The 25,926-nt window shown below is 43.2% G+C and overlaps 1 protein-coding gene across 2 annotated transcripts in view; it reads right to left on the minus strand.

The window, feature by feature from the left end:
* Positions 1-2,345: 2,345 nt before the first annotated feature.
* Casp7 (caspase 7) overlaps positions 2,346-25,926 on the minus strand; it is a 40,221-nt gene continuing 16,640 nt past the window's right edge. For both annotated transcript variants that reach the window (XM_010634608.3, XM_010634607.3), the window contains exons 3-7: positions 10,970-11,106; positions 10,121-10,249; positions 7,298-7,473; positions 6,824-6,953; positions 2,346-3,770 (exon numbers count right to left, since the gene is read on the minus strand). In XM_010634608.3, the coding sequence (XP_010632910.1) occupies positions 3,541-3,770; positions 6,824-6,953; positions 7,298-7,473; positions 10,121-10,249; positions 10,970-11,106 (802 nt within the window). In that variant the 3' untranslated portion in view covers positions 2,346-3,540. The remainder of the gene's footprint in view (positions 3,771-6,823; positions 6,954-7,297; positions 7,474-10,120; positions 10,250-10,969; positions 11,107-25,926) is intronic.

The raw sequence follows: 25,926 nt of genomic DNA on the forward strand, positions 1-25,926 counted from the left end.
TGTTTATAGCAGCACAGTTTGTAATAGCTAAAACTTGGAAACAGCCCATCTGCTCATCAGTTGGAGATTGGATAAAGAAGATGTGGTTTTTTCTATAAAATGGAATACTACTAAGCCATAAAGAATGAGAAATTAGAGTCATTCATAGGAAAATGGATACATTTTGAGGACATACTCCTAAGTGAAATAAATAAGTCACACATATGTAAATACCAAATAGTTTCTCTGGTGTGACAAACTATAATAGTACACAAGATCCTAATGGGATAATTAACAATGTGAAATAGGAAGAAAAGGGTTAATGGTGTAGGGAAAGTGGGAAGGGTAGGGGAAAGGGAATAAGGGAAAAGAAAAAATATGAGAAAATGAAAAAATGGAAATAAAGTGTTTGTAAATGGGGAGGGGAAGAGGGGTTGAAGGGAGGGCAGGGACAAGGGGAAAAAATGGGAACCAAGACCTGTCATGTAAAGGTACAAGATCCCAGTAATGAATGTAACTGTACTGTATACCTAGAATGTACCAATAAACTCAATAAAAAGAAAAAAAAATCATGTGCATACAATGGATCCCACACTTGGAGATTTCTTTTGGGTAACTCAGACATAATAGGTTTATGATGGTTTGTGGAAATTTGCTCAGGAATTAAAAGCTGAGGACAGGACCTGTGATTGTATTAATAGCTAACACTTTGAATAGGTTAGCGGCACCTGGAAGGGAAATAAACAGAAACCTTGCTTTGAGCTCATGCTACTCATGGGTGCTGTGGACCACACCATCCTCCTGTTGTGCCAAAGACAGTGCTCTGTCTGAGCTTCCTGCACAAGGAACCTGGCCTCAAGGTAATGATGAGAACCAGAAAGGTCTATACTCACCAGGGTTATTGTTTTCTCCCAAGGAAGCTTATAAGCAGAATTTCAGAATATAAGAGGACTAAAAAGTGTAAGCTTGGAGATGTGACTGGAATAGGATTTCTGATCTTGATAAGTAAGATTGTCTGCCATTAGCAGTTCATGAGGATAAAGATACTTTCTTCCTGTGTGTGTGTGTGTGTGTGTGTGTGTGTGTGTGTGTGTGTGTGTACACCAGGGACTTCACACGTTCTAGGCAAGTGCTCTACCACTGACCTGTACCCTAACCCTCAAGATACTTTGTAAAACAGTGATTTATATTTCATTTGTTGTCTAAGGGATGTAAGACAAACTATCTCTTAGCCAAAATGCTGAAGAATCAGAAGTGTTTTAGATTCCAGTTTTCAGATTTTGAAATACTTGCATATAGACTTTACTAATCCCCAAATCCCTAATCCAAACGTCCTTTTTTAATCCAAAAATAGAAAACCTGAAATGAGAACCAAGATCTGTCACGTAAAGGTTCAAGATCTCAACGATGAATGTAACTGTATGGTATACCTAAAAAGTACCAATAAACTCAGTAAGATAAAAAAGGATGAAAAAAAATATGAAACTTTTTGAGTGTTCAGAACATTTTTGGAACCTGTAATATTTATTGTTTATAACCTATAACTGCTCAAAATTAACTTTAACATTTAAGATTATCTTTCCATTTAATGAAGCTTCCATACCAAATTAGAGTGCTGTGGTTTTTACTTCAAGTTGTAGTACACTTAAGCACATTTATTTCTATGCTATAGGTCTTTGGCCTACTTTTCAAAGAACAGCTTATGAATTCTGGGAAGAGTAGGTGTGATGCCTGTTGGGTTCTTAATTTGTGATTTCCACTTACATTTTGAACACCTGGTATATTTTCAATGGCTGGAAGCCAGGGACAAGTCTGATAAACTGGACCTACAACCAGTTTTCTTATTGGAAAGAAGATAGTTTTACATCATTTGGTTTTCTTCCAAATTAATAAATGGCAGTTCATCCCAACTGCCTGGACAGTTGATTAATCCTTCATGTGAAGAGTTTCTGCTTCTCAAGTGATTATGCATTTATCATGTTCTAGCTTCAAAAGAAAATTATGTATTGCATTTTGTGCTAAGGTCAAGTCAGTCAGTGAAGTTTTCTCTTTTGCAGTGTGAAATGATTACATTCATTGTTGGGAGTTCATACATGTACATAACATATCTTAATTCTTTTTGTTTCCCCTGTCTCTCCCCTCTCTCTCTATCTCTTGGTAGTAGGGTCAATTCTCACCCTCTTTTCTCCTTTCCCCATGCCATCAATATCTCCAGAAGGAAAGCAAACTGAGCCAGTTAGGAAGTAAAGAGGCATATTTTAATCAATAATTATGAACATTTGTCAACCAACCATTAGGCAAGGAAAATATACAATAAAATATAAAGTATTCAAAAGATATTACCATATTGAAAACAAAGTGCCCAAAATCTTTACTATAAACTTCTTCACAGAATCAGAGGCAATAAAAAAACTTACTCAGAATAATACTTGGAATAGCTGTAAATGTTCCAAGTACATTTTAACGCTATAACAGATTATTTTGCACATGAAGTGGAAACAAATCTCTTTGCACATAGTTAGGTTATCTGACAACTTCATGAACAAACAATTGAATGGATGAACTGCTCAACATCAAGGTAGTACATTCACATTATGGGCCGGACTTACATTCACTCCTTGATCTTCTGCAGCCTCACTATCCCTTTCTCTGCTCTGCACCACAGGAAACCACCTTTCCCAGGGTCCTGACCAAACAGCTTCCAGATAGGGATGGAATGATAAGATGCCAGTGGAAGACAAGAGGACAGATACGCAAGGTCAGGGTATTTCTCAGCTTACGGCAGGCAGTGGCTTTGCCCTTTCCACGGCTCTATTTTGCACAATCCCTCAGTGGTCCTAGCTCCCAGCAGGGAGACCCAACCATCGTCCTAGTTTCTGTGGCTGGTCCTTCGTACTGGTTCAGGAAACCACACCCCTCCCGTTGTCCTCACAGTCCCAGGAATGCTAATAGCCTTCTGCTGTTTGGCTTTTATTTTTTTAATCTTTAATGAAATCAATTTCCTATTTAAATTCCCTGTATGAGAACACCCAGAATCGCTTCTGGTTTTGGGAATGGATCCTTACTGATACATGTTAGAGTCATTAGATTTTTTTCCCTCCTTTCACTAACCTGGGAATGCTTACATAAAAATTTGCCCTCAACTAATGAAAAGCTACTCAAATTACACAATACAGGCCAATGACTATCTTTTCAGCTGTTTTCTGTCAAGAGCGGAGATTTGTTTTGCCAAGTGCCAGTTACAGTGGACACAGCCAAGAGTTTTCTCCAGAGGGCATTTCTGTTGAATGTACTAAGTGCAATTAACAAAGTAAAAGAAATACAACCTTAACCTTAAGAGGAAATTACAAAGTCATCAAATTAATAACACAGTAAAACAAAAAGGCTCTAAAAAATCAGAGGCCATAATTCAGCACCAGAATGTTTTTCCCCTGTTGAATCAGTAAATTTTCCTGATATTAAAATCTTACAACATTTCTGGATATTCCAAGAGCATCAAAATAGTAATGATGACCTGACTCATCAACAAATGATCCCTAGCTTCTTGGCTAGAAGGAATGGTTACTTGCAGAAGTAGAGTTCTTTGGTGAGCATGGAGACCACGCACGGGATCTGCTTCTTCTCGTTGAAACGAGGGTCATCAGACTGGGACTCAAAGTGCCTGGCTACGCTGTAATTCACCCTTGTGAGGATCTGCATGATCTCCAGCTCTTTGCCATGCTTCTCCAGGACGGAGCAGAGAGCCTGCACAAACCAGGAACCTCTTCCTGGGTTCCTCCAAGAGTAATAGCCTTTAACAGGAAAGAAATGAGAAGATCTGATGAGCTAAGTCTCGTAGCTGCTCCCCACACCAATGAGAATGCACTTCCAGTGTCTAAGGCCTTCACACCTGCTTTTCGGAAATGATTTCCCCCTACTCTGCATACGAGTTACTAATGAGAATTATGCTGATGTGCTGAGAGTGAACATCTCAGGAGGAAAGAACTTCATCACTCAAGGCCAGGATTGGTGGGTACTGCTAGAGGACTCTCCTACATCTCTTTTGATGCAGTCACCCCTGTGGGTACCTAGAAGATACCCAAAGGACAGTGAGACACATCTGCACATGTGGATTTCCACAGGAAAGGTGGATCACTCCACAACTCTCCAGCTCCTCAGCATCCTTTTGGAAAGAGTGCTGCTTTCTAACCCAAGCCAAGCCTAGAAAAGAGCCCTGTAAAGAACCTCAGAGAAATCTGAGATGCGTTCTTGCTGTTGGGAGATAAAGAAACAGAGCTGCATCCTGCTGAAGAAATGTAGAGGCAACAAGAGGTTCTGAATAACTGGGGCTGAGGCAGGACAGCCTGCTGCCTGGTAGAGCTGGCAGCATCAGGGGAAGGAAGGGATGGTGTCTCTCATGGGCCACATATGGTCTGTGGGAGGGACAGCTTGCTCTTGAGCTATCCTGGGTCTTGGTCAGGGCCAAGAAGAGCTCAGCAAAAAGAGCTCAGGGGTCTGGGGGATGGTCAAAAACTGAGGAAGGAACTGAGATCTACTGAGAATTCTTTCTTGCAGCACACAGCACTGGCAACTACCCACATGATGCCTGAGCTTGATGCTGTAACAGTATGACAATGCATTTGTCTTTAGGGGGTCAATTACACTGTTTCATTCAGTGCAGTGACTTGATAAGGCTGGGTAGAGACTATCATCTCTCTGAGCTGTGCCCTCTGACCATTTTCCTAAAAGGGCTGCAAGGTAACCATTCAAAAGTGCAGATGGCATCCTATGACTCTGACAGAAAAGAATTTCTTTGCATTTCTTTCCCAGAGGGAAGTTCAGCCCGCTTAGCACTACACACAGGGACCACAATATGGTCCTTTGCCTGCCCATTCAGGTCTGACCCGAGCCAGGCCTTGTCACATGCTGTGATATGGACAGAACCATGACTCCCTCTTGAAATTCACATTTGAAGTCTCAGCACCCAACATGACTGTTTGTAGACCAGGCCTTCAAGGAGACAATGAAGGTTAAATAAGGTCACAAGGGTGGGACTCTGATCCAAAGAATTAGTGTCATTGTAGGACGGGATGGTAGAGAGTTCATTCAAGCTTGTGCTCACTCACTCCCCTCCACCCTTTCTCTCATCAGAAGCTGGCTGGTTACAAGCCAGGAAGAGAGCCCCCACCAGAAACCTGATACTGGGCTTCCCAGCTGCCAGAACTATGAGAAAAAAAATGCCTGCTGGTAAAGTCACTAAGGCCATCGTATCTTGTTATATCACCTGGAGCACTGACAGATAACATCCTACAGTTTGGCCCTGAGTTTTACCAAACACATTGGGCTGTTTTAGCCAGCACTCTGTCAAGCCATCCTTCTCTGCCTCTGATTGAATTTTCATAACTCAGTGGCAGCAGCTCCTTTTGAAGGGAAATCCCTCTCACCTGGCTCCCTAGAAGAGTTTACTTTTCTTCTCTGAGTTCCTTCAGATGTTGCTCTGAGTACCTGTAACTCCACCACTGGCCTTGTTAATACTGACAAATCCCTCCTCCCTGGTCTGCTTCCCAAGATCAGGAAGACCAAATCTCATACAATCCTAAAACTCGTGAAGTTACCTTTCTCCCAAAATCCCATCTGTAGATCTGACCAGAACTGGTTTTTCCACATACACTGACCTATTTACAGTAACCAATACCGTCACGTGAAACATTGACAAAGCTGCTATCACAGCTGGGAGAATTCTAACTTAGTGACAGCTTGTTCCCAAAACAGAGGAAGGACTTTCACTGAAGAGATCTAGGCGAGGACCGTGCTTCGTAAATAATGAGTAGACACGTTCATACTGGCAATTCCTGGTACCTGTGCACAGGCAGCAGGGCAAAGGACCCCGGTCTGAGCCACAGCTCAGACGTTGGACACTGAAATCTCTGTCTGACCTTGGCCATATTGCTCAAGTTCATTTATTTTTTTCATCTGCACAATTACTATAAGGATGATATAAGGGAAAAGACCCCCCAAACCATTCAAGTTACTATAGAAATGTTTTTTTCCCTTACAATTACTATTAATAATAGCAATAACAAATGAGGTAATTCTAGTCTTCTGGAAAGAACAGTGAATGAATTCCTAATGGTAGGCAGAATAATGGTCCTGAAATGCCCATGTCCTAATCCTGAAACCTGGGACTATGTTACCTTGTGTGCGAAAAGGACTCTGCAGGTGTGATTAAGGTTACAGACCTGAGATGGGGAATGATCCTGCTGGGCCCAGGTGAATCACAGGAGACCTTTCCTGGCAATGGCCAGAAAGGGACAGGAATGTGAGGACAGAGGAAGGGGCGGAAGGAAGTGAGGTAGCTGCTTTTAAATGGAGGCAAGGGCAGCAAGCCAAGGAATATAGGAAGTTCTAGCATGCTGGAATAAAAAGGAAGAAATGAATTAACTCCCCTAAACCTCCAGAAAAAGGCAGCCCTGTCAGTTTATTTTGGTATTTTGACCTTCAGACTGCAAAATAATGCATTTATGGTTATGATTTAATATACTGTGTAGCACAGGTTGAGAATCTGTTATCTGAAATGCTTGGGAGCAGAAGTACTTCAGGTTTTAGAGTTTTTAGATTCTGGAATATGCATGCATAGACTTTATGGGTTGAACACCCTTAACAAGAAAATGCCAAATCTGAAATGCTCCAAAATCCAAACTTGGTGTATGATGCTGGCACTCAAAGAGTTCTGAAATTTAAATCATTTCAGATTAGGAACACTGAAATTGTAATTACGTACTACAGCCACAGAAAAACAGGACAGACACCAAGCCTGCAGCTGGAGGCTGAAATGGACCGGTATGACTAGCAGTGGGCCAGGTACCTGGAACTGTGGAATAAGCGAAGAGAAAGTCAGCTTCCACTGGGATCTTGTGGCGGGGATTGGCATCGGTGTAACTGATGGGCCCTGAGTCAGTCTGGATCCCATCGTCGAGCTCTGTCCCCCGGCAAGCCTGAAGGTCAAAGCAGAGACCACGCATGGAGTGAGAAACAAAAATGCTGTTCTCTCCTATGCCCCAGGGCACAGGACACATGTGGCACATGCTAGGAGCTCAGTGACGTCTGGTGAGTGAACGGTGAGTCGAGTCACTAATCAGAGCAATGTGACTAATCAGCCACTGCAGTGCAATGTGATCCAATGCCAACAAGAACGCCAACTACTTACAGGCAGAAAAACCAACCCCAAATCCACATATCCCAGTAGGATCAGAATGGAGATTTGCAAGGATGATGCCAGCCCGAGTCACTATGTGGTCTTTTCCCATTTTCCACTCTACTGGCTTTGAGAAGTGATTACCTGAACGAAGAAGAGTTTGGGTTTCTCTAAAAGGGTTTTGCATCGATCACCCCGAAAATGGCCTGTCAAATCCTTTATTGGCGTCCTGCCATCCTTTCCATAGATTAAGTCTTCTTCTCCATGGCTTAGCAAGATGCAGGCGAAGCAGGCTGAGTTGGTGTGGTCTTCTTCAGCAGCTGCAAGCAATGCAAACAATGGGGCTTTAAAACTTGGGTCCTTTGGGGCTGTAGACCTAGCACCTGCAGGCAGCTTTGGCAGTGCCCATGACCACAACGAGAGAGGGGCCAGGGATCAGGCATCTCTGGAAGACTGGGCTTTGTCTGGATCACCCTCTGAAGAGGACGAGGACCAGCGCAGACAAGATAGAAGAGAATTCTGGAATTCTTACTTGGGGTAAAGCCAGGACGAGGCAGTCTCATGAGGGGTGACCCCAAGTGCCATGGTGCTCCAGCAGCTGTGGGCAGGCAGAATACTGGGGAGCAGGAGAATGGGGCCCTGCTGATCCCTAGCTCTGTGACACTGTACATGAGACTGCTACCTGGCCATCCCATCTCAGTTTCCCTGTCTATAAAGTGGAGGTGGTAGCACCCACCGAATGAGGAGTTAGTATCTGTAAAGTGGGCCACATCCTAAGCATCATGCAAGCATTTCTGAAGAAAATAATACATTTTTTCCAAGTGAAGTAAGCCAGTCACCAAAGGACAAGTACGACGGTACTTGTCACAGGGGGAAAGAATGGCAGGTGCCAGCAGCTGGGGAAAAGAGGAAACGGGAGTTAATGTTTAACAGCAATGATGGAAAAAGACTCTGGAGATAGATGGTGGTGATGTTTGCACAGCAGTGTAAGCTCACGTACTTAAAAAGGATTAAAGTGGAAACTTCCATATTGTGTTTAGTTTACTATAACAAATTAAAAAGAAAGAAAAGAAAAATGCTACACTGGCTGTCAATTCAGGACACTGAGAGAGTAACTGTAGCCTGTACTGCTCCTTGGCTTAGCTCCAACTCGTCTAAGGTTCTATGATGCTAACTAACTAGCTAGTTAACTATTCAGCTAGCAAATGTGGTCTTCTTTTTTCTCTGTGATCAGTGAGGGAGGCAGAGGGAGATTTAGAATTTCATGGGCACCTACTATTTGTTGATACCCAGGTTCTCTGTATAAATTATCTTATTTAACCTTAAGAAGAACCCCCTAAGGGAAGCTTTAGTTATTTTCATTTCATGATAAAAAGTGGAATCTCAAGAGTGCTGTTATAAGCTAAGATTTTTTTTTTGGTACTGGGGATCAAACTCAGGTCCTTGTGCTTGCAAGGCAGAGGCAGCAGAACCAATGAGCTAAATCCCCAGCCCACAACAGTGCTGTTATAACCTTGCCCAAAGATGGGACAATCTGTCGGGGCTGTGGTGCCACGCTGGAAGTATGGGTTGGCCTCGCGCTGCTCAGCACTAACAGGCAGAAGGTGCAGCCTCTCCCATTCTAATCCCCAAGAGAGCTGCCACAGAGCTGCACAGTGACTCCTGTATTCGTTTTTTTTTTTTGTGGTACCGGGGATCGAACTCAGGTCTTTGTGCTTGTGAGGCAGGCCACCGAAACACTGAGCTAAATCCCCAGCCCTCCTGTATTCGTTTTGATAAGAGGAAGGCAGCATGACGATGAAAGTTAGACATTCTTGGCTTATTGTAAGATTGGACGAATTACGATGGAGTGGCAAAATGAAGAGTTATGTCCACCCTGAAACCTCCTGCAGCACAGTCAAGATCAGTAACTGCTTTACCGTTTCGAAAGCTTAAAAATCAAGAGCTCTCTGACGGTGACATGCTCTGAGCTTGGATGGAATCATTCACCTTCACAAGAATAGGCGCGACAGCCGGCCCAAGCCCCGAGGTAAGGCCTGGATACTTCTCAAAGGCACGCTCTGAAGTCTTCTCTTGACTCATCCTCCCTCCAACCCCAGGAAATGGCACAGCTAGGATCAGGACCCACATTTCATGAAAGCAAAGAAATCAGGAAGACACGGCTGCTCTGGCTAGGTTACCTCACTGTTGGAACTGGGGCAGACCCACAACTTGAGCTCCTGGGTTCTAGTCTGTTCTACCTCTTCTGTGCAGACGTTTGGAAGACTCAAGTTTGAAAAAGCCGTAAAATTATGCCTCGTTACCAAAAAAGTAAGAGAGGATAAGATCTTTTTCTTTTTTAGCTGCACAACTAAGAAAAGCAACCGTGAACTGTCTGCTGGATCCCTGTCTAATGAATCGGCAGGGCTTCACTTTCAAACACCTGCCCTGAACGCCAGTGCACCAGAGGTGACAGCGCCAGATGGCGTGGTAAGCAGACATGCACTCATCCTGGAGTTGGAAAGTGAGAGCTCGGGTTTTGGTTCTGCTCCTACCTGGCTCTGCAGCACATCTCATATCCTCTCTAAAGCTCCATCCCTTCATTTATAAAATGGACACGATAATGAGACTGCCGGCCACTATGGCAGGGTTTGTGTTAAGGGTCTAACAAAACAGTTTCACACAGAGGTGGCACACAGAAAATAAAGAATACCGAAATTTCATTCTGGATAAGAGGATATAGATTTGTTTCTTCCCTGGATATCAGTCCTTTGGAGTTGAGATCGTCTACATATACAGAATCTGTTTGTTTTGCGGGGATTCAAGCCGACTTCATCTTTTCGCAGAGATACCAATGTCTTTTGAGACCTGTCTCGCCCAAGACAAGTAGAGAGTGACCAGGGGAAGAAAGGTTCTCTGTCCTGAGAAGGCATCTTCCTGAGCCCTCTCGGTGCAAGGGCAAGGCAGAGGAGGAGGGTAAGTGCTCACCGCGTTTAAGCAGACCTTGCATCTTGGCACAAGTGCAGTCATTATAAACAACCACATCAAAACCCAGGCTTCGGAAACACTTGAAAAGGGCCTCAGCATCTTTGTCGGTTCCATTTCGGACGCTCATTCCTGTAGAATCAAGCAATGAGTCCATGTGTGAGCAATGCATTTACAGGTTACCATCAGGTCAGACACTGAATGTGGCCAGGGCCAGCTCCAGCACAAATGCTCTGAGCACACAGAATACCTCCAAAACTCATTCCTGTGGAATCAAGCAATGAGTCCATGTGTGAGCAATGCATTTACAGGTTACCATCAGGTCAGACGCTGAATGTGGCCAGGGCCAGCTCCAGCACAAATGCTCTGAGCACACAGAATACCTCCAAGGTCACAGTTTAAAGGGGCAAACAAAAGGAGAAGGAAGCTCAAGAGGGGAGATTCAGCCCATGCACAAAAGGTGAACCCCTTCATGGTAACTCCCAGCCGCAATCAAAGCCAAATGACTCCCTTGATGCTTAGCTCCATGATCAAGATGCCTGACAGCTACTATGCAGTGGGACCTCTGCCCGACTGCCCTGTTTCCCGGCATCCCTTTCTTTGGGACATAGGGATACCACCTTCAGGGGTGGCTCCCTTGATGCTTAGCTCCATGATCAAGATGCCTGACAGCTACTATGCAGTGGGACCTCCACCCGACTGCCCTGTTTCCCGGCATCCCTTTCTTTGGGACATAGGGATACCACCTTCAGGGGTGGTCTTCAGGTGGGCCCAGCATTACTCAGTGAATGTCTGATACAAACCAGAGGCAAGAGAAGGGAACAGGAGTTAGCCCAGGCTCACAGCGCCTACCTGTCACTTTGTCAAAGTTCTTGTTGTTTACTATGATGCACTTGCCCACCTTCTCGAAATTCATGTTATACTGATATGCGGGCACCTGGTCCTGGGGGATCCTGGTTGGGACTGCAGAGCCATTCTTCTTCTTCTTACTGGGGAAATACACAGCCAGTTAGGTGAAGTCTGACAGGGGCCTCCGAGCCCAGGCAGGCCACGGCGTGAAGGCCTGGGCTGGACAGACAGCTCTGCTTAACAGGAACAGAGTTCTGTGGTAATTTTGTTAGATGTCAGAGAAATGCAAATTGAAATCATGGTATGGCACCAGTACACACTTCCAGGAATGGCTGCAGTGTGAAAGAAACTTAGCACTCAGCACCTGAAGGATCACACATTGCTGGTGGGACCTACTCTGTACATCCACTGGGGAAAACAGCAGAGTCCATGAAAACTGAGCTGACGCACACCCGTGACAGAGCCACCACCCCGGGTGACAAAGACATGTTCACCAACAAGCATGTTCACTACTCGTTTCCAAGGTGTTGTCAATATGTAACAATAACCCCCAAAGGAAATAATCCATATCGGCTAAACTGCTGAATATTCATGTAATAAAATATAGCAATGAGAATAAAGAAACAATGAAAGCGGGAAGTGACAGCAATGAATCTCACAAATACACAGCAGTGAAGGATCACATAAAAGTTAACAAAATGAAGACCTTGTACCAGCTAGTCTGGGGATGGTGTTTCCATGTCGGAGGGACAGGGACTGGAGTGAATAAGGACTTGCTTGAGTGTGGCTCATCTTTTGTTCCTTGCTATGGGTGCTGGTCACAGGTGTGTGTATGAATTCATGTCTGTGCTCTCTTCTAAGTGAATGTTACAATTTAAATATGTCTACATTAAAATGGGAAACAAATAGGAACAAAGAAATTTAAAAAGAAAGCAGGTCTCTTTCACTCTCCCATCAACTGGTGGTACCGTTTGCCAAAAGCCTGGCAGGCAGGGCTGTAGGCACAAGCAGCAACCATCATGGGGAGGCCACAGAATCAACTGTCCGGTGAGAGTGGGAGCAGCCCTTGTGGGTTCCATGCCGATGTGTACTCCAGGGAGCAAGGGACTTCTAGCCGTTCTGAAGACGCTGAATCCTCAACACACAGGACAACGCCTGGCACATGAGGTGCTCGGTAGACACTTGTAGGAATGAACAAGCCAACTGAACCTCACCCCCCACCACTGCACAGATATGGAAGCTGTGGCCCACGGGAGGCGGGGGCTGTCCAGGCTACCCACTACTAAAAGGGCAGGATGGCCCTCAGACAGGCACAATGGAGCGGGGGAACGCCGTGCCCTGGAGTGCTGGTTGCAATGGCCACCTGTTGTCCTCCCTCAGCTCACCCCTAAAGGTGGAAGAGGCAAAGTGAAAGTGAAAACTCAGTATCTACTGACACACTCGGTCCAAGTACACTGCTCTTGGGTTTCCATCCACTCTTATCTGTCAGTTTCTCGGAATCTCTGAAAGGATACGGCCGTTCCCTTCACCCTACCTCGATCCAGGTCACACAGATCAGCTCCGTGGGCCTAACCTGCCCAGTCCTTCTTGCTATCTTTCCACTTCGACGTGACTTTGTACCACCCTACTTTTAAGCTTACATTTCTTCCATGATGACCCTTGATCTTTAAGAGAAAACTATCCTCCATTTGTTCTGCCTTCTTAGGATGCCTTTGCGCTTTGGTGTTCAGTTAGGTTTTCAGGGTGACATGAGTGGCGTCACACTCCTAACCCCAGGCAGACAGCACCCGAGAGCAATGGCCTTGGGGTGTGTGTGAGTGGGCCAGAGCGCTGCCATCCTTTGCAGAGAGCCCACTTCCTGCCCTGTAAAACAGAGCCAGCAGCATGCAGTAGGGGCAGCTTTCTGTGACAGTCACAAAGTTAAGTGAGGGGGGTGGTGGCAGCAGGTAATCCCTGTAGGGGGCCCCTGTCCGTGCTCTCTGGAATGATATGAATTTTACCACAGCGAGTTTCAGTTTTGTTTAGGGACAGGCCACAAAGCAGAAGAATTTATGTCTTCCCTGCCACCCTGTTGATGGCCCTGTTGGCAGTGTCCACTGTGCAGGGTAGATTTGTGTGCCCAGCCTCTCATGGACACACACAATCTCTGGTCTTGGGACAGATGGCTTGGAGTTAGGTAGGGGACACAATGCCCATTTTACAGATAGCAATGAGAGCAATGAACATCTGTCAGTGCCTATCATGGTCTTGTTAAAAGTCTCAGCTGCATGTTCTCACTGAATCCAAACAGCGACCCAAAGAGGGAGGTGGATGTCACCAGAGCCCCATTTAAGGTTGAGCAATAGGGGCTTGGGGATTTTTAGTGGCTGGAGGATGAGCCAGCACAGCAGGTTCAAATCCAGGAGATGAGACTCAGAACCCTCATCTTACTGGACACTGGTGACCTTCAGGTAGAAATGGCAAGCAATGGACTTCTGGGTGAGAAGCCAACTGCAATAAGCCACCTCCCTCCAGAGGCCACTCGTGCTCTAGGCACCAGGACCAGCAGAGCAGTGGCCAGGTGACTCTCCAAGGGGACCACTCAGCTGTCCACCTGGGGAGCTAACTGAAACATGCCAACGTCTCAGAGCTTCTGTTTCCTCAATGATAAAAACAGGCCTAGTTACCCCTGTAGGATCAATGGGACAGGCGTGAAATGTACAAAGCTCCGAAGAAATGCAGCACACTTAGGTATCCATTCCTTACCAGGACCTGCCACCTACAGGCCAGAGCTTTACAGAACCACCGCCTGCCCCCACAGCAATGCGACATTGTGCAGACAACAAAGTTGAAGTTAGAGCTGGGATGGGATTCTTGGTGATCCAGCTTCCCAGCGTATGCTTTCTCCACTATGCTGTTTATTCTTAAACACCATCTCTGATATGAAAATTCAGGACAGGCCTTAACTCATCTGCTGTGTTACTTTTGGGGAACTTAAAGGACAATCTGTGACTAATCTTGAATGAGTGATGGTAGCTTTAGGATGGGCCACCAGCCCAGAATGCATCCAGCATTCTCCCCAACCTTTCAGAAAAATACCAAAATGGGCTAAAAGGAAAGAAAACGGAATAGGTAGTTTTTAACACATTAGATTCCTGGGTCTTAAGCTACCTAAAGGCCATTCAGAGACCCCCAAGAGAGGCAGTATGTCTGGCAGGGTAGAGGCTGCATTTTATGCACAGCAATTTTTGAAGAGATAAAATTATACTTCTGAAATGAGGACCTACCTCTAGTACAATGTAGTGACCAAGGTGTGGGTTTTTAAAGCTGCCAGGAGCTCATTCTCAGTGATGAGCAAAACCAGTAAGCATATGTTTTCTAAGAAAAACAAGTTTGGATGTAAGTCCACATGTGACAATTAAAAGGACTTTGCCTCTATCAGAATAAAATTTGGAAAAATGATTACTAATTTTTAATTAAAATTAACGTGATTCAGAAAAAGGAACACTTTAAAGTAAATATGGGCCATGATGATGAAACTACCTCAAAATGGAATGTGAAGTGTAATTCTTATCTTTGGTAAGTATCTCAAAAGGGTGGTAAGGACAATTTCCCTCCTCTACCGTGCTCTAAAATGGAATTCCTATTTTTCAAAATGATTTTAATACCTGCTCCCCTTTTCTGGATTTGAATCAGTTGATACTAACCTTCCCTTCTAACTCAAACAGCTTTTTTTATTAAACCCAGGTTCTCCCAGACTACAGATGTGTGTTAGAGAATGATTATCAATCCAATCCCATTGAATTTCGCTTTTTAAGTGGAGCTGGCTTGGGGCAAGCAAATTGTGGGGATCAGCTTAGAGCATGTAACTGAAAAGACAAATAAAAGGAGGAAACGACGGTCAGGAAAGCATCAAGAAGGAATAACAAGAAAAAAAAAGAGGAAGAAGATTAAATTCCACTGCACAGAGATATGTTCTGCAAGAATGAAGCTGAAGGCCCACCCCTTTGACCCGGTGCCACAGAGGAGCCCAGCTGTGCAGGTGACAATACAGTGGTGATGGTGCCCCAACCCCCAGAGAATGAGAGAAGGAAGGCCTTTCTGAGGCTCCCAGGTGAAAGTTGAAGCCCACTGGAAAAGTGAAGAAAATCTGTGATAAAGGCACACCACACCACCGTAGTTAGTAAGTTGGAGGGACCAGCACTCACATTGGAACCTGGTCTAACTTCAGGGGAAAGACAGCTGGAACCTGCAGTAGAGCCTTGCAGAGTTCAACCCAGCAGGAGGTTGGAGAGCTTAACTTGGGCCTTGCAGCCAAAAATCAGCCTGAACCTCAGGGGACAGCTGCTGACTGACTGAGACTAATTACCTTACACCTGCACACTCCTGCTCACACTGTCTGTTGTGTCAAGAGAGGCACACCCTGAAAGAGGCCCTCTATTTCTATTTGTATTTTTATTTTCAAAGTAATATTTTTCACTTATCTTTAATCATTTAGAAGTATTTTTCTCTTTTCTCAACTTTTTTCCTTTTTTAATCTTCTTTTCTCTCTCTCCCACTTTAATCTCTATAACTCTCCCTCTTTGTTCCCGTTCCTATCCTAATTTGAATTTTCTTTCTTTCCCCTTTCTTCACTTTTTCCTTATCTCAACTACCATTAGTTTTAAAAGAAAATGTACAGTCTCTAGACTCCCTATTGCTGTTAGTTTGCTCTCTTCTTGGGAATATTTTGTTCTGTTTTCTCCTCTTCTCTTCAACAGCTCCATAGAGTTTGTGTGATCTTCTTGTGTCCTCTAACCTCACTTCTAACCCTTCTCTATCCTATCTATCCCTCCCTCCCCAACTCCTTCTAAATCCCCATCCTAAAGGGTAAAGTTGCTATGTTGAAGAGTTTACTCACTATAAACATATTTTGGACTGGTCCTTGATTTTGATTTTGTTCACATGGTTAAAGGTGATAGATTAATAACTACCACAAACTGTCATTTTCTAAGCTGTGCTTGATGCTGTTGTGTTGCTGATTTTATCACTTGGGCTAAGGTGTTGTGATTGATCTCATCAGTTGTCCTCTCTGGTATAATGAAAATGAGTTTGCATTAGAGACTCAAAACCTAAAGACCAGCTATATCTGGAAGATTGAAGTATTAAACAAGGAATTAAACCAAGGAAAGTACCAATGACAAAAATAGAAATAAGAAGGCATTTAAACAAGACACAAACACAGACTGCTATCCCACCAAAGGTAAACTCTGGGGGAAATGAGGTGGAAAAGTCTGATAGTCAACCGTCTGGTCACCCTGCATAGCGCAGGAAGTAAAAAAACAGATAAATGAGTCTCTAGAAAAATTCAAATCAGAAATAATTTCCTAGATAACCACAGAGATGGTGAGAAGAATGAAAGACATGATTAGAAACTCTAGATCAGAAATAGATTAAAAACAGAGATGAGCACAGGACCATGATAGCAACCATGAATGCCCAACATAGGAAAGAAATGGAAAACATGAATGACCAACATAGGAATGAAATGGAATCCATGAAACAGATTCAAACAGATATCCAGGAGACTAAAAATGCTGTAAGAAGCAGTCGCAGCAGGGTGAATAAAGGTGAAGATAGAATTTCAGATATAGAAGCTAGGACTGCAGTCAGTTACCATGAAAAGAGAGATCTCTTAAAAACAGTAAGGGACCATAAGAAATCAATTCAACAACTCTTAGATGATGCAAAGAAGAATAATATAAGACTGATAGGAATCCATGAAGTAGCAGGAGAAACAAATGACTTAAAAAAACTGTTCACAGAATGACAGAAAACTTCCCAAACAGAGGGGAAGAATTTGACATATAAATAAATGAGGCATATAGGACTCCAACTAGCCATGATTAAAAAAAAAAAAAAATCTACACCTAGACATATAACAAAAACCCAACAGAACAAAATACTACAAGCAGTTAGAGAGAAGGACCAAATCACATGCAAAGGATAGCCCATCAGAATCACAGGAGACTTTTCAACACAAACCCTCAAGTCAAGGAGAGCTTGGAGTGAGGACAAGTCCTAAAAGAAAACAACCTCCAACCTAGACTGATATACCCTGCAAAACTATCTTTCAAAATTGATGGGGAAATATGATACTTCATGACAAAGAACATCTGAGAAATTTCACGAACACCAAACCGGCACTCCAAACACTTCTAAACAATATCCTGGAAAAAGAAAATGAAGACCACAACTCCATAGGGCCAAAAGAGCAAAAATACCAGGCAAGGGAAGAAATTAAAGGGAGAAAGGCAGGTGGCAGGGAGAGAAGAACCAACAATAGGAAAATAACATGACAACAAAAAGCCAATACATAACAGTTATAATCATCAAAAAATTAATGGCCTCAATTCACCAATCAACAGAAACAGTCTTGCAGAATGGCTTAAGAAGCAGAATCCAACAATATGCTGTATACAAGAAACCTACTTAATCCATAAAGAAATTCAAAGTCTGAGAGTAAAAGAATGGAAAACTGTTCTCTATGAGACAGGAGCCCTGAAAAAAGTGGGGATAGCTATCTTATTTGCAGACAGAATAGATTTCAAATAAAAACTAATTAAGAGAGACAAAGAAGGCCACTACATCCTTGTAAAGGTAACAAGAGGAAGAAATGACAATCATAAATATGTATGTACTAAATACTAATGCCCCCAACTATACGAAACAAATGTTAATGGATATGAAAAACAAAATAAGCACTACCACAATTGTAGTGGAGGACCTCAATACTCCACTGGCACAAAAAGACAGACCATCTAGACAAAAAATAAACAAAGAAATAACACAGTTGAATCAAGTCTTAGAACAAATGGACTTAGTAGATGTCCACAGAGTGTTCCACCCCACAAAATCAGAATATGCATTGTTTTCAGCTGCATGCAGGTCATTCTCCAAAACAGACCACATGTTAGCTCACAGAACATGCTTAAGTAAATGCAAAGGAACTGAAGTTATCTCTTGTATATTATCAGACCATAGTGCAATTAAAGTGGAGATCAATACCCTAAGAAACCTTAAGAACTCCACAAACACATGGAAATTAAATAACACCCTACTGAACAACCATTGGGTCACAGAGGAAATTAAAGAAGAAATCAGACAGTTTCTACAATTAAATGATAATGCCAATACAACATTCAGGAATCGATGGGACACAGTGAAAGCAGTTCTACAAGGGAAATTCATAGCAATAAATGCCCATACTAGGAAAACTGAGTTCAAATAAAAAAACCTAACACTCAACCTTAAGCCCCTAGAAAAAGAAGAGCAAGACAAACTAAAAGCTCGTACAAGGGAGGAAAGTATAAAGATCAGAGCAGAAATTAATGAAATGAAGACTAAGAGAATGAAACAAAAAGAATCAATGAATCGAAGAGTTAGTTTTGTAAAATAAATAAAATCAATAATCCCTTAGCCAACCTTATCAATAAAAGGAAAGAAAAGGCTCAAATTCATGCAATTAGGAATGATAAAGGTGAAGTCACACAGACCCACCAGAAATCCAGAGGATTATCAATACCTACTATACTCTAATAAAACCTATACTCTTAATAAAATGGAAAATACAGAAGAAACGGACAGATTCCTAGACACATATGAACTTCTAAAGTTGAACAAAGAAGATATAAAAAGTCTAAATACCTCAATTACATTCAGTGAAATTGAAAATGTAATTAAAAATTTATCAACAAAGAAAAACCAAGGCCCTGATGGCTTCACTGCTGAATTCTACAAGACATTTAGAGAAGAACTATCATCACCACTACTCTTTAAACTCTTCAGTGAAATTGAAAGAGAAGCAATACTTCCAAATTCATTCCTCGAAGCAAGTATTACTTTGATTCTAAAACCAGGGAAAGACCCAACCAAAAAAGGGAACTACAGGCCAATCTCCCTAATAAACATAGATGCAAAAATCCTCAATAAGATACTGGCAAACAGAATACAGAGGATCATACACCCTGACCAAGTCAGATTTATCCCAAGGATGCAAGGATGGTTCAACATATGTGAATCAATAAATGTAATATACTATATTAACAGAATTAAGGACAAAAACCATATGATCATCTCAATAGATGCAGAAAAAGCATTCGACAAAATTCAACACACATTCATGATAAAAACCCTACAGAGAATTGGAATAGATGGTCTTTATCTCAACCTGATAAAGGCTATTTATGAAAAACCAACAGCTAATATCATTCTAAATGGTCAAAAAGTAAAAAACCTTTATACTAAAATCAGGAACAAGACAAGGATGTCCACTCTTACCACTCTTGTTCAATATAGTTCAAGAAACATTAGCCACAACAATTAGAAAAGAGAAAGAAATAAAAGATATAAAGAAATAAAAGATAGGAAAGGAAGAAGTTAAACTGTCCTATTTGCTGATGATATGATATTCTATACAGAAGATCCAAAAAACTCTGCCAAAAGACTGCTAGACTTAATTGACAGATGCAGTAGAGTAGCAGGATACAAAGTCAACATGCAAAAATCAATAGCCTTCTTGTACACAAATAACAGACTCATTGAGAGAGAAATTAGGGAAAGAATTCCTTTCACAATAACATCCAAAAAATGAAATATCTAGGAATCAATCTAATGAAGGAGACAAAAGATCTCTACACTGAAAATTACAGCACTCTGAAAAAAGAGATAGAAGAGGATAAAAGAAGATGGAAAGACATCCCTTGGTCCTGGGTAGGAAGAATCAACACAGTGAAAATCGCCATACTTCCAAAACCGCTATACAAATTCAATGCAATCCCGATGGAAATTCCAACAGGATATTTCACAGAACTTGAGAAAAACAATCCAAAAATTCATTTGAAACCAGAAGAGACCTAGAATAGCAAAAACCATCATAGGCAACAGAGACACGAGAGGGGGTATCACAGTTCCCAATGTGAAATTATACTTACGAAGCTACTGTGATAAAAACAGCATGGTACTGGCAAAGAAACAGACCTGAGGATCAACGGAATAGATTAGGAAATGCAGAAACAACACCAGACATACTCAGCTACCTCATCCTTGACAAAGAAGCCAACCATCCTCACTGGAGGAGAGATAGCCTCTTTAATAAATGGTGCTGCTAAAACTGGCTTTCAACTTGGAGAAGATTGAAAGTAGATCCCTATCTTTCACTATGCACTAAACTAAAATCCAAGTGGATTAAAGATCTAAATATCAAAAAAGAAACACTAAACTTACTGGAAAGTAAATTAGGTAGAACTCTGAAAGACAATGGCATAGAAGACTTTATGAACAAATCCTCAGCAGCATGAGAACTTGCACAAAAAAAAAAATCAACAACTGGGATCTCATTGTTTTAAAAAGTTTTTGCAGTGCAAGAGAAATCACCAACAGAGCTAAGACACAACCTACAATGTGGGAAAAAATTTTTACCAGCTACTCCTCAGACAAGGGACTACCATCTAAAATATATAAAGAACTCAAAAAAATCAGACCTCCCCAAACACAAAGATCTGATTCAAAAATGGGCATCTGAAATGCACTGACATTTCTCAGACAAACAAGTAAAAGCAGCAAATAAATTTATGAAAAAATGTTCAACATCACTGGTCACTTGAGAGGTACACATGAAAACAACCAATAACAAATGCTGATGGGCTGTGGGGAGAAAGGAACCCTTCTCCATTGTTGGTGGGAGTGCAGACTGGTGCAATCACTGTGGAAATCAGTATGGAGATTCCTCAAAGAGCTAGCAGTAGAGGTTCCATTTGACCTAGCCATTCCTCTGCTTGGTATCTTTCCAAAAGAATTCAAAGAATCATACCACAGTGATCTACATGTACCTGCGTTTATAGCGGCACAGTTCGTAATAGCTAAAACTTGGAAACAGCCCAAATGCCCATCAACTGGATAATGGACAAAGAAGACGTAGTTTTTCTATAAAATGCAGTACTACTCAGCCATAAAGAATGAGAAACTAGAAACATTTATAGCTAAATGGATGCACACTGAAGACATACCCAAGTGAAATAAATAGGAAGAAACACTTAGGTAAATTTTGAATAGTTTCTCTGGTGTAAAAAACTAAAAGTGTAAATAAGATTCAAATGGTATAACTGGGAGTGTGAAATAGGAAAAAATGGCTAAAGGGGAAGTGGGGAGGGAGGGGAAAGGAAATAAGGGAAAAGAAAAACTGCGAAAAAAAGAAAAAATGGAAACAGTCTTTGTAAATAGGGAAGGGTGGAGGAGGGTAAAGGGAGGGCAGGGATATGGGGAAAAAAACCAAGATATATCATGGAAAGGTACAAGATCCCAATGATAAATGTAACTGTATTGTTTCCTTTAAATGCACTAATAAACTTAATGGGAAAAGAAAAAGAATGAATCTGAGGTTATTGCACCACCTAATAGTGCTGAAGTTTTGGGGCACCTTCTCTGTTGGGGATTATATACCTTTCACTCAAATTCTCCCACTGAGACTTCACTATGTGCCAAAATGGTAGAAACTGATCACCCATTTTTTACCCTTGCCCTATGGTCATCTCTGACTGGTCCAGGGCTGCCAGATCCTAGGCTGGGACCCCTTCCAAACAGCTGTCTTCTCTATGAATCTGAAAACTGGACTTGAGGAACAGGGTCAGCCTAAGTGGCTACAATGAGAACTGTTGGTGGCCACATTTCAACAGGGACCAGGATGTAAGCTGGCAAAGAGCCGTCAGAACCAAGCCAAAGATAAATCAGTGTGGGAGCAGGGGAGGAGAGCAATTAACATTTGAGTCCTGGATTCCTTGTAGCCTAAGAGTTCCTTTAAAAAACATATATTAGAAACCAGTGTATAGTTCAGTGGTAGAGTGCTAGCATACATGAGACCCTGCACCAAAAATCAAAACAAACAAAACAACCTGAGTCAGATTCCAGCCAGCTGTTTAAAACTCCACTCCAGGATCCCCAAAGACCCTGCATGGTCCCCCTCTGGCCTCTCTGCTCCTGTTCCTGGTGTAGGGTCCCCTACACAGGCTCAGACTCGTGATGCCTGCTGGTGGAGGCCTGAGGGACAAAACAAGACCCAGGAAAGAACTGTTGAGCTCATGCCCTGCTCAGCTGACAGCTACGTAGCTCTGTCTGTACAAGCAGCGATCTGAGTTCACTGGGCATCTCAGTGCTGGCCTGGGCAACATCCCAGAAGCCCCAAGCCACGTCACCTCCTGATCTGACATCTATTGACTCCTAATTGGCCTCCAGGTATGCACTCAGTCATATTTCCTGGATAGATGAAAACAGAATCAACAGGCAAAGGTGCTCCAGGCACAGCTCAGCCCTGTGGACTGCCATGCATGCTGGGGACCCACAAGGTGGACCACAGGTGGGTGAGGGAATGGACCAGCACCTGCATTTTGCTGTACAGACATTAGCCAGGGACAGCTGCAGCCTCCAAGGTCACAGGTCAGAAAGGAATTGACTTCTGGGAGGAAACCACTGCAGCACAGCCTCCGGGTGTGGGGTCTTCAGGGACAAAGGTCAACGGCTTTGCTTGACTACTTCTGTGTGTGATCTCGTACTGCCTGGGATACTTTCTGACTGCTGTTTCCATCGCTCCTTTCCCCTGCCTCTCCCACGTCCAATTTGGAACCTTCCCCGTGTGCCTTGATTCCAACAGCTGCCGGGCAGGAAGTTTATTCACTTAGTGGCTTTTGCCAGGAAGAGCCAGCAGCACAGGTACAAAGAACCAGATGGGTCTCTACTCCCTGGGTGTGCCACAAAGGAAGGGCCTTTAAGCGCAATCACACACTCTGTAGCGAAGACTGAGAAGGCTCTGACTGCATGAGCTCCAGGAGGTGGTGTCACTCAAGAGGGAGAGGAAGGCTTTTCACTGTATACCTTTGTTACTGCATGTAAGTAAGTTAGGAATTCAAAACATCAATCCAAAAGTCAGTTTACTAGTTAGAAGTCACTCGCTAGGCCTGGACAGAGAGCTGATCTGCCTTGATTAGTGGATTCGTACATTCTTGTGCTCGTTGCTGAAAAGGCTCTCTGAACACTCTAATTTTGTTTTCCCACTGTGGCTTTATCCTAAGTTCAATTTCTTACTCCTCTAGGCTTCAAGTGTAACAATAATAAAAATGCAGTTACAACAAATACTATTTTTTGATCATTTATCACTTTGCGAACGCAGTATTATCTCACTTAATCTATACAATTCTGTGGGGGCATTAGCTTTACTTCACAGAGATTAAACTGGTCTGTCCACGATCACAAGCCCAGATTTCTTTCAGAGTCTAACACCAAGTGTCTTATTCCGTGGTTTCTCACCTCTGCTACAATTCAGAGTTTCAGGCCTTGCTCTTGATGTAGGGAATGAGGGTGTCGGCCAGGCTGGGGTGTTCTCCTAGGATACTGAGCCACTGTGAGGTTGCCAGGGCATCAACCCAGCCTGTCTGCCCATGGCCGGGACCTTGTGCTGCTGTCACATCTCGCCAATGGCCAAAGCCTGTGGGTCCTCAGCTCCAGGCCAGAAGGTCCAACCTGCAGGGCTGCAGGAAGCGCAGCTTTCTGGAAGGGGTCGCTTTGTTGTTATTATTTATTTATTTATTTATTTATTTATTTATTTATTTATTTATTTATTTTTGCTTACACAAAAGTAATTTATTAACAGAAAATAACTTGAGTCTTGTCACAGATGGTGACACAGGTACTGTCGGAGGTGGTAGCGTACCATCCTCGGTCCTCCCAATCCTCATACCCCAGCAAGCAAGGGCCCTGAGGGCTGCCTGGGCACCAGGTCCAGGGGGCTTAGTCCTGTTTCCTCCTGTGCCCTGGACTTTGAAATGTAGGGCAGTGATGCCCAACCTTGCACCTCTGAACCACTCCTGGGCAGCCAACATGGCCACATATGGGGAAGATTCATCTCGATCAGCCTTTACCTTCATCATGAAGGTCATGTTTTCCTTGCCAGAGAGATCACTGACACGGATGAAGGTATCACCGAAGGATGAAAAGATGTAACAGACAGTGAAGAATACATTCTCTCCTTCAGCCCCAAGGCCCGAGGCGGATGACCGGTTCTTCCTTATTTTCCTTCCCCTTGCGAGATGCCACTTCTGCAGCTAGCTCCAGACTCAGCCCCCGGAAAGAGAAGGTGGGAGGGGGCAGGTGGCAGGTCACTTCTGTCAGCACTATGGTGTCTTTAGAGTCACGGGTGAGATTTAAGACTGTGTACCAGGTCTGAGGGCACTGACAGCCAACCTCTTATTTACAGTTATTTTACCACCACCACCACCAAAAGCTCCGGAGCTGCCATTGTAGACGATGTTATCTGAGAGGCCTCAATGTTTGTAACACACTGTCGGGGTCCCCTTGATGTGAGCAGAAACTCCCTCTGGGCTCAGGTGAAGGAGCTATGTTTTGTTCCCAGTCCCGGCAGTGGAAAGAGTTACCATCTGTTTGGGAAGTAGATGGTGGAGCCAAAGTCATCAGATAAACAACTGCGATAGAACAGAAGAAAGGGCCTCAAGAGCCGGGGGAGGCTGTGCTAATCAGTTAGCCCACAGCAGAAAGGTGGCAGCTCTGGGGGTGGCAGGAAATGAGGAGCTTTCCAAGATTCAGGTTAGAATTTCCGCTGGCCATGATACTCAGTCAGAAATTTTTGAAGGGCTGTTCTTGTTGCCCCAGCTTTGTGAGCGCTTTCTGCAGAAGAAGCAGGAACACGTAAGAACTATCACACAGCTCCCAAGAGGGCGGGCTGAAAGAAAAACTCACAGAGCAACTCCCGATTCTGGATCAACAGACCACAGTCCTTCTCTGACTCTGACAAATGGCAGAAGAACCACTGCGGTGTTTAAGTCATTAGGACCAAGTATGAATACTGTCACGGTCCCAGGTTTTACAAAGTGAACAAACAGTCACCGTCCCATTGATTCTGGAAGACCAGATGTGAGGCAAAGAAAGATACTCATAGAACTGGCGAGGGCATTTTAAAAACCAGATTCTACCTACTTTCCCTTTTCTCCTCCTGGCTGTTTCTTTTTTCTTCCCTCCGCTAATCCCCTGCTAATAAACCTAGCCTTTATCTCGGCCCTTTTTTTACATTCAGAGAACCTTCTCCAAGATGACTGTGTTGAGAAGAAACACAGGATTCTTGTTTTGGAAGCTGCTGTTGACTGCAAAGCCCGTGATAAATCAGACCAGTGAATTAAAAGTTCTAAATCCTCTTAAAAGCTTGTGTGTTCCACAATTGGCTGCAGATTTAAAAAATAAATAAATAAAATAAATCCGGCCACTAAATCACTGTGCTTAGGGATTGACAAGCAAGATTACAGACTCCGATATCCTGGAAGAATGACTTATGAAATGCACTTATGCGTGCACTAAAAAGCAAGGGGAGTCAAATTCGTGGAGCAGGTTGAGGGCGGTACTACCTGACCACCCTTGCTGTTCTGCAGAGTTGTGTTTCCAAAGTGGCCAAGTCCCCTGCACTCAGGTAAGCACTATAAGCACAAATCTCTGCTGGAACACAGACAGTGCCAACGTCCAAGATCAGGAAGGAATTAGATTATCCGAACTTCTCAGGTAGAAAGTCCTTTCTCTGGGCCTCAAATTTCACAGCATGAAGCCAACTCAGTCACTTTTCACCACAACAAAGTTGGGAGTCAAAAATTACAACCAAGCTGTGAGCTATATATATAAAAGAGCGTCCTTGAAGAACCTACAGCAATTCATATCAGGAAACATCACAGGATAAAAATATTCTGCCTACTTGACAAAGAAGTGAAAAGCCTCAGGAAGCACACAGTGGCTTTTTACAATCCACTCTGGGTGCTAGTATGAGTTCCCCATCACTGGAGAAGATAAATGCAGGTTTTACCCTCTTATAGGTTGCCTGGGCTGCTAAAAAAAAAAAAAAAAAAAAAAAAAAAAAAAAAAATTTTTTTTTTTTTTTTTGGGGGGGTTGAGAAAGC

The sequence above is a fragment of the Fukomys damarensis genome, unplaced genomic scaffold (assembly GCF_012274545.1).
Source record: "Fukomys damarensis isolate Sample0158 unplaced genomic scaffold, DMR_v1.0_HiC HiC_scaffold_8, whole genome shotgun sequence".
Classification (NCBI taxonomy): Eukaryota; Metazoa; Chordata; class Mammalia; order Rodentia; family Bathyergidae; genus Fukomys; species Fukomys damarensis.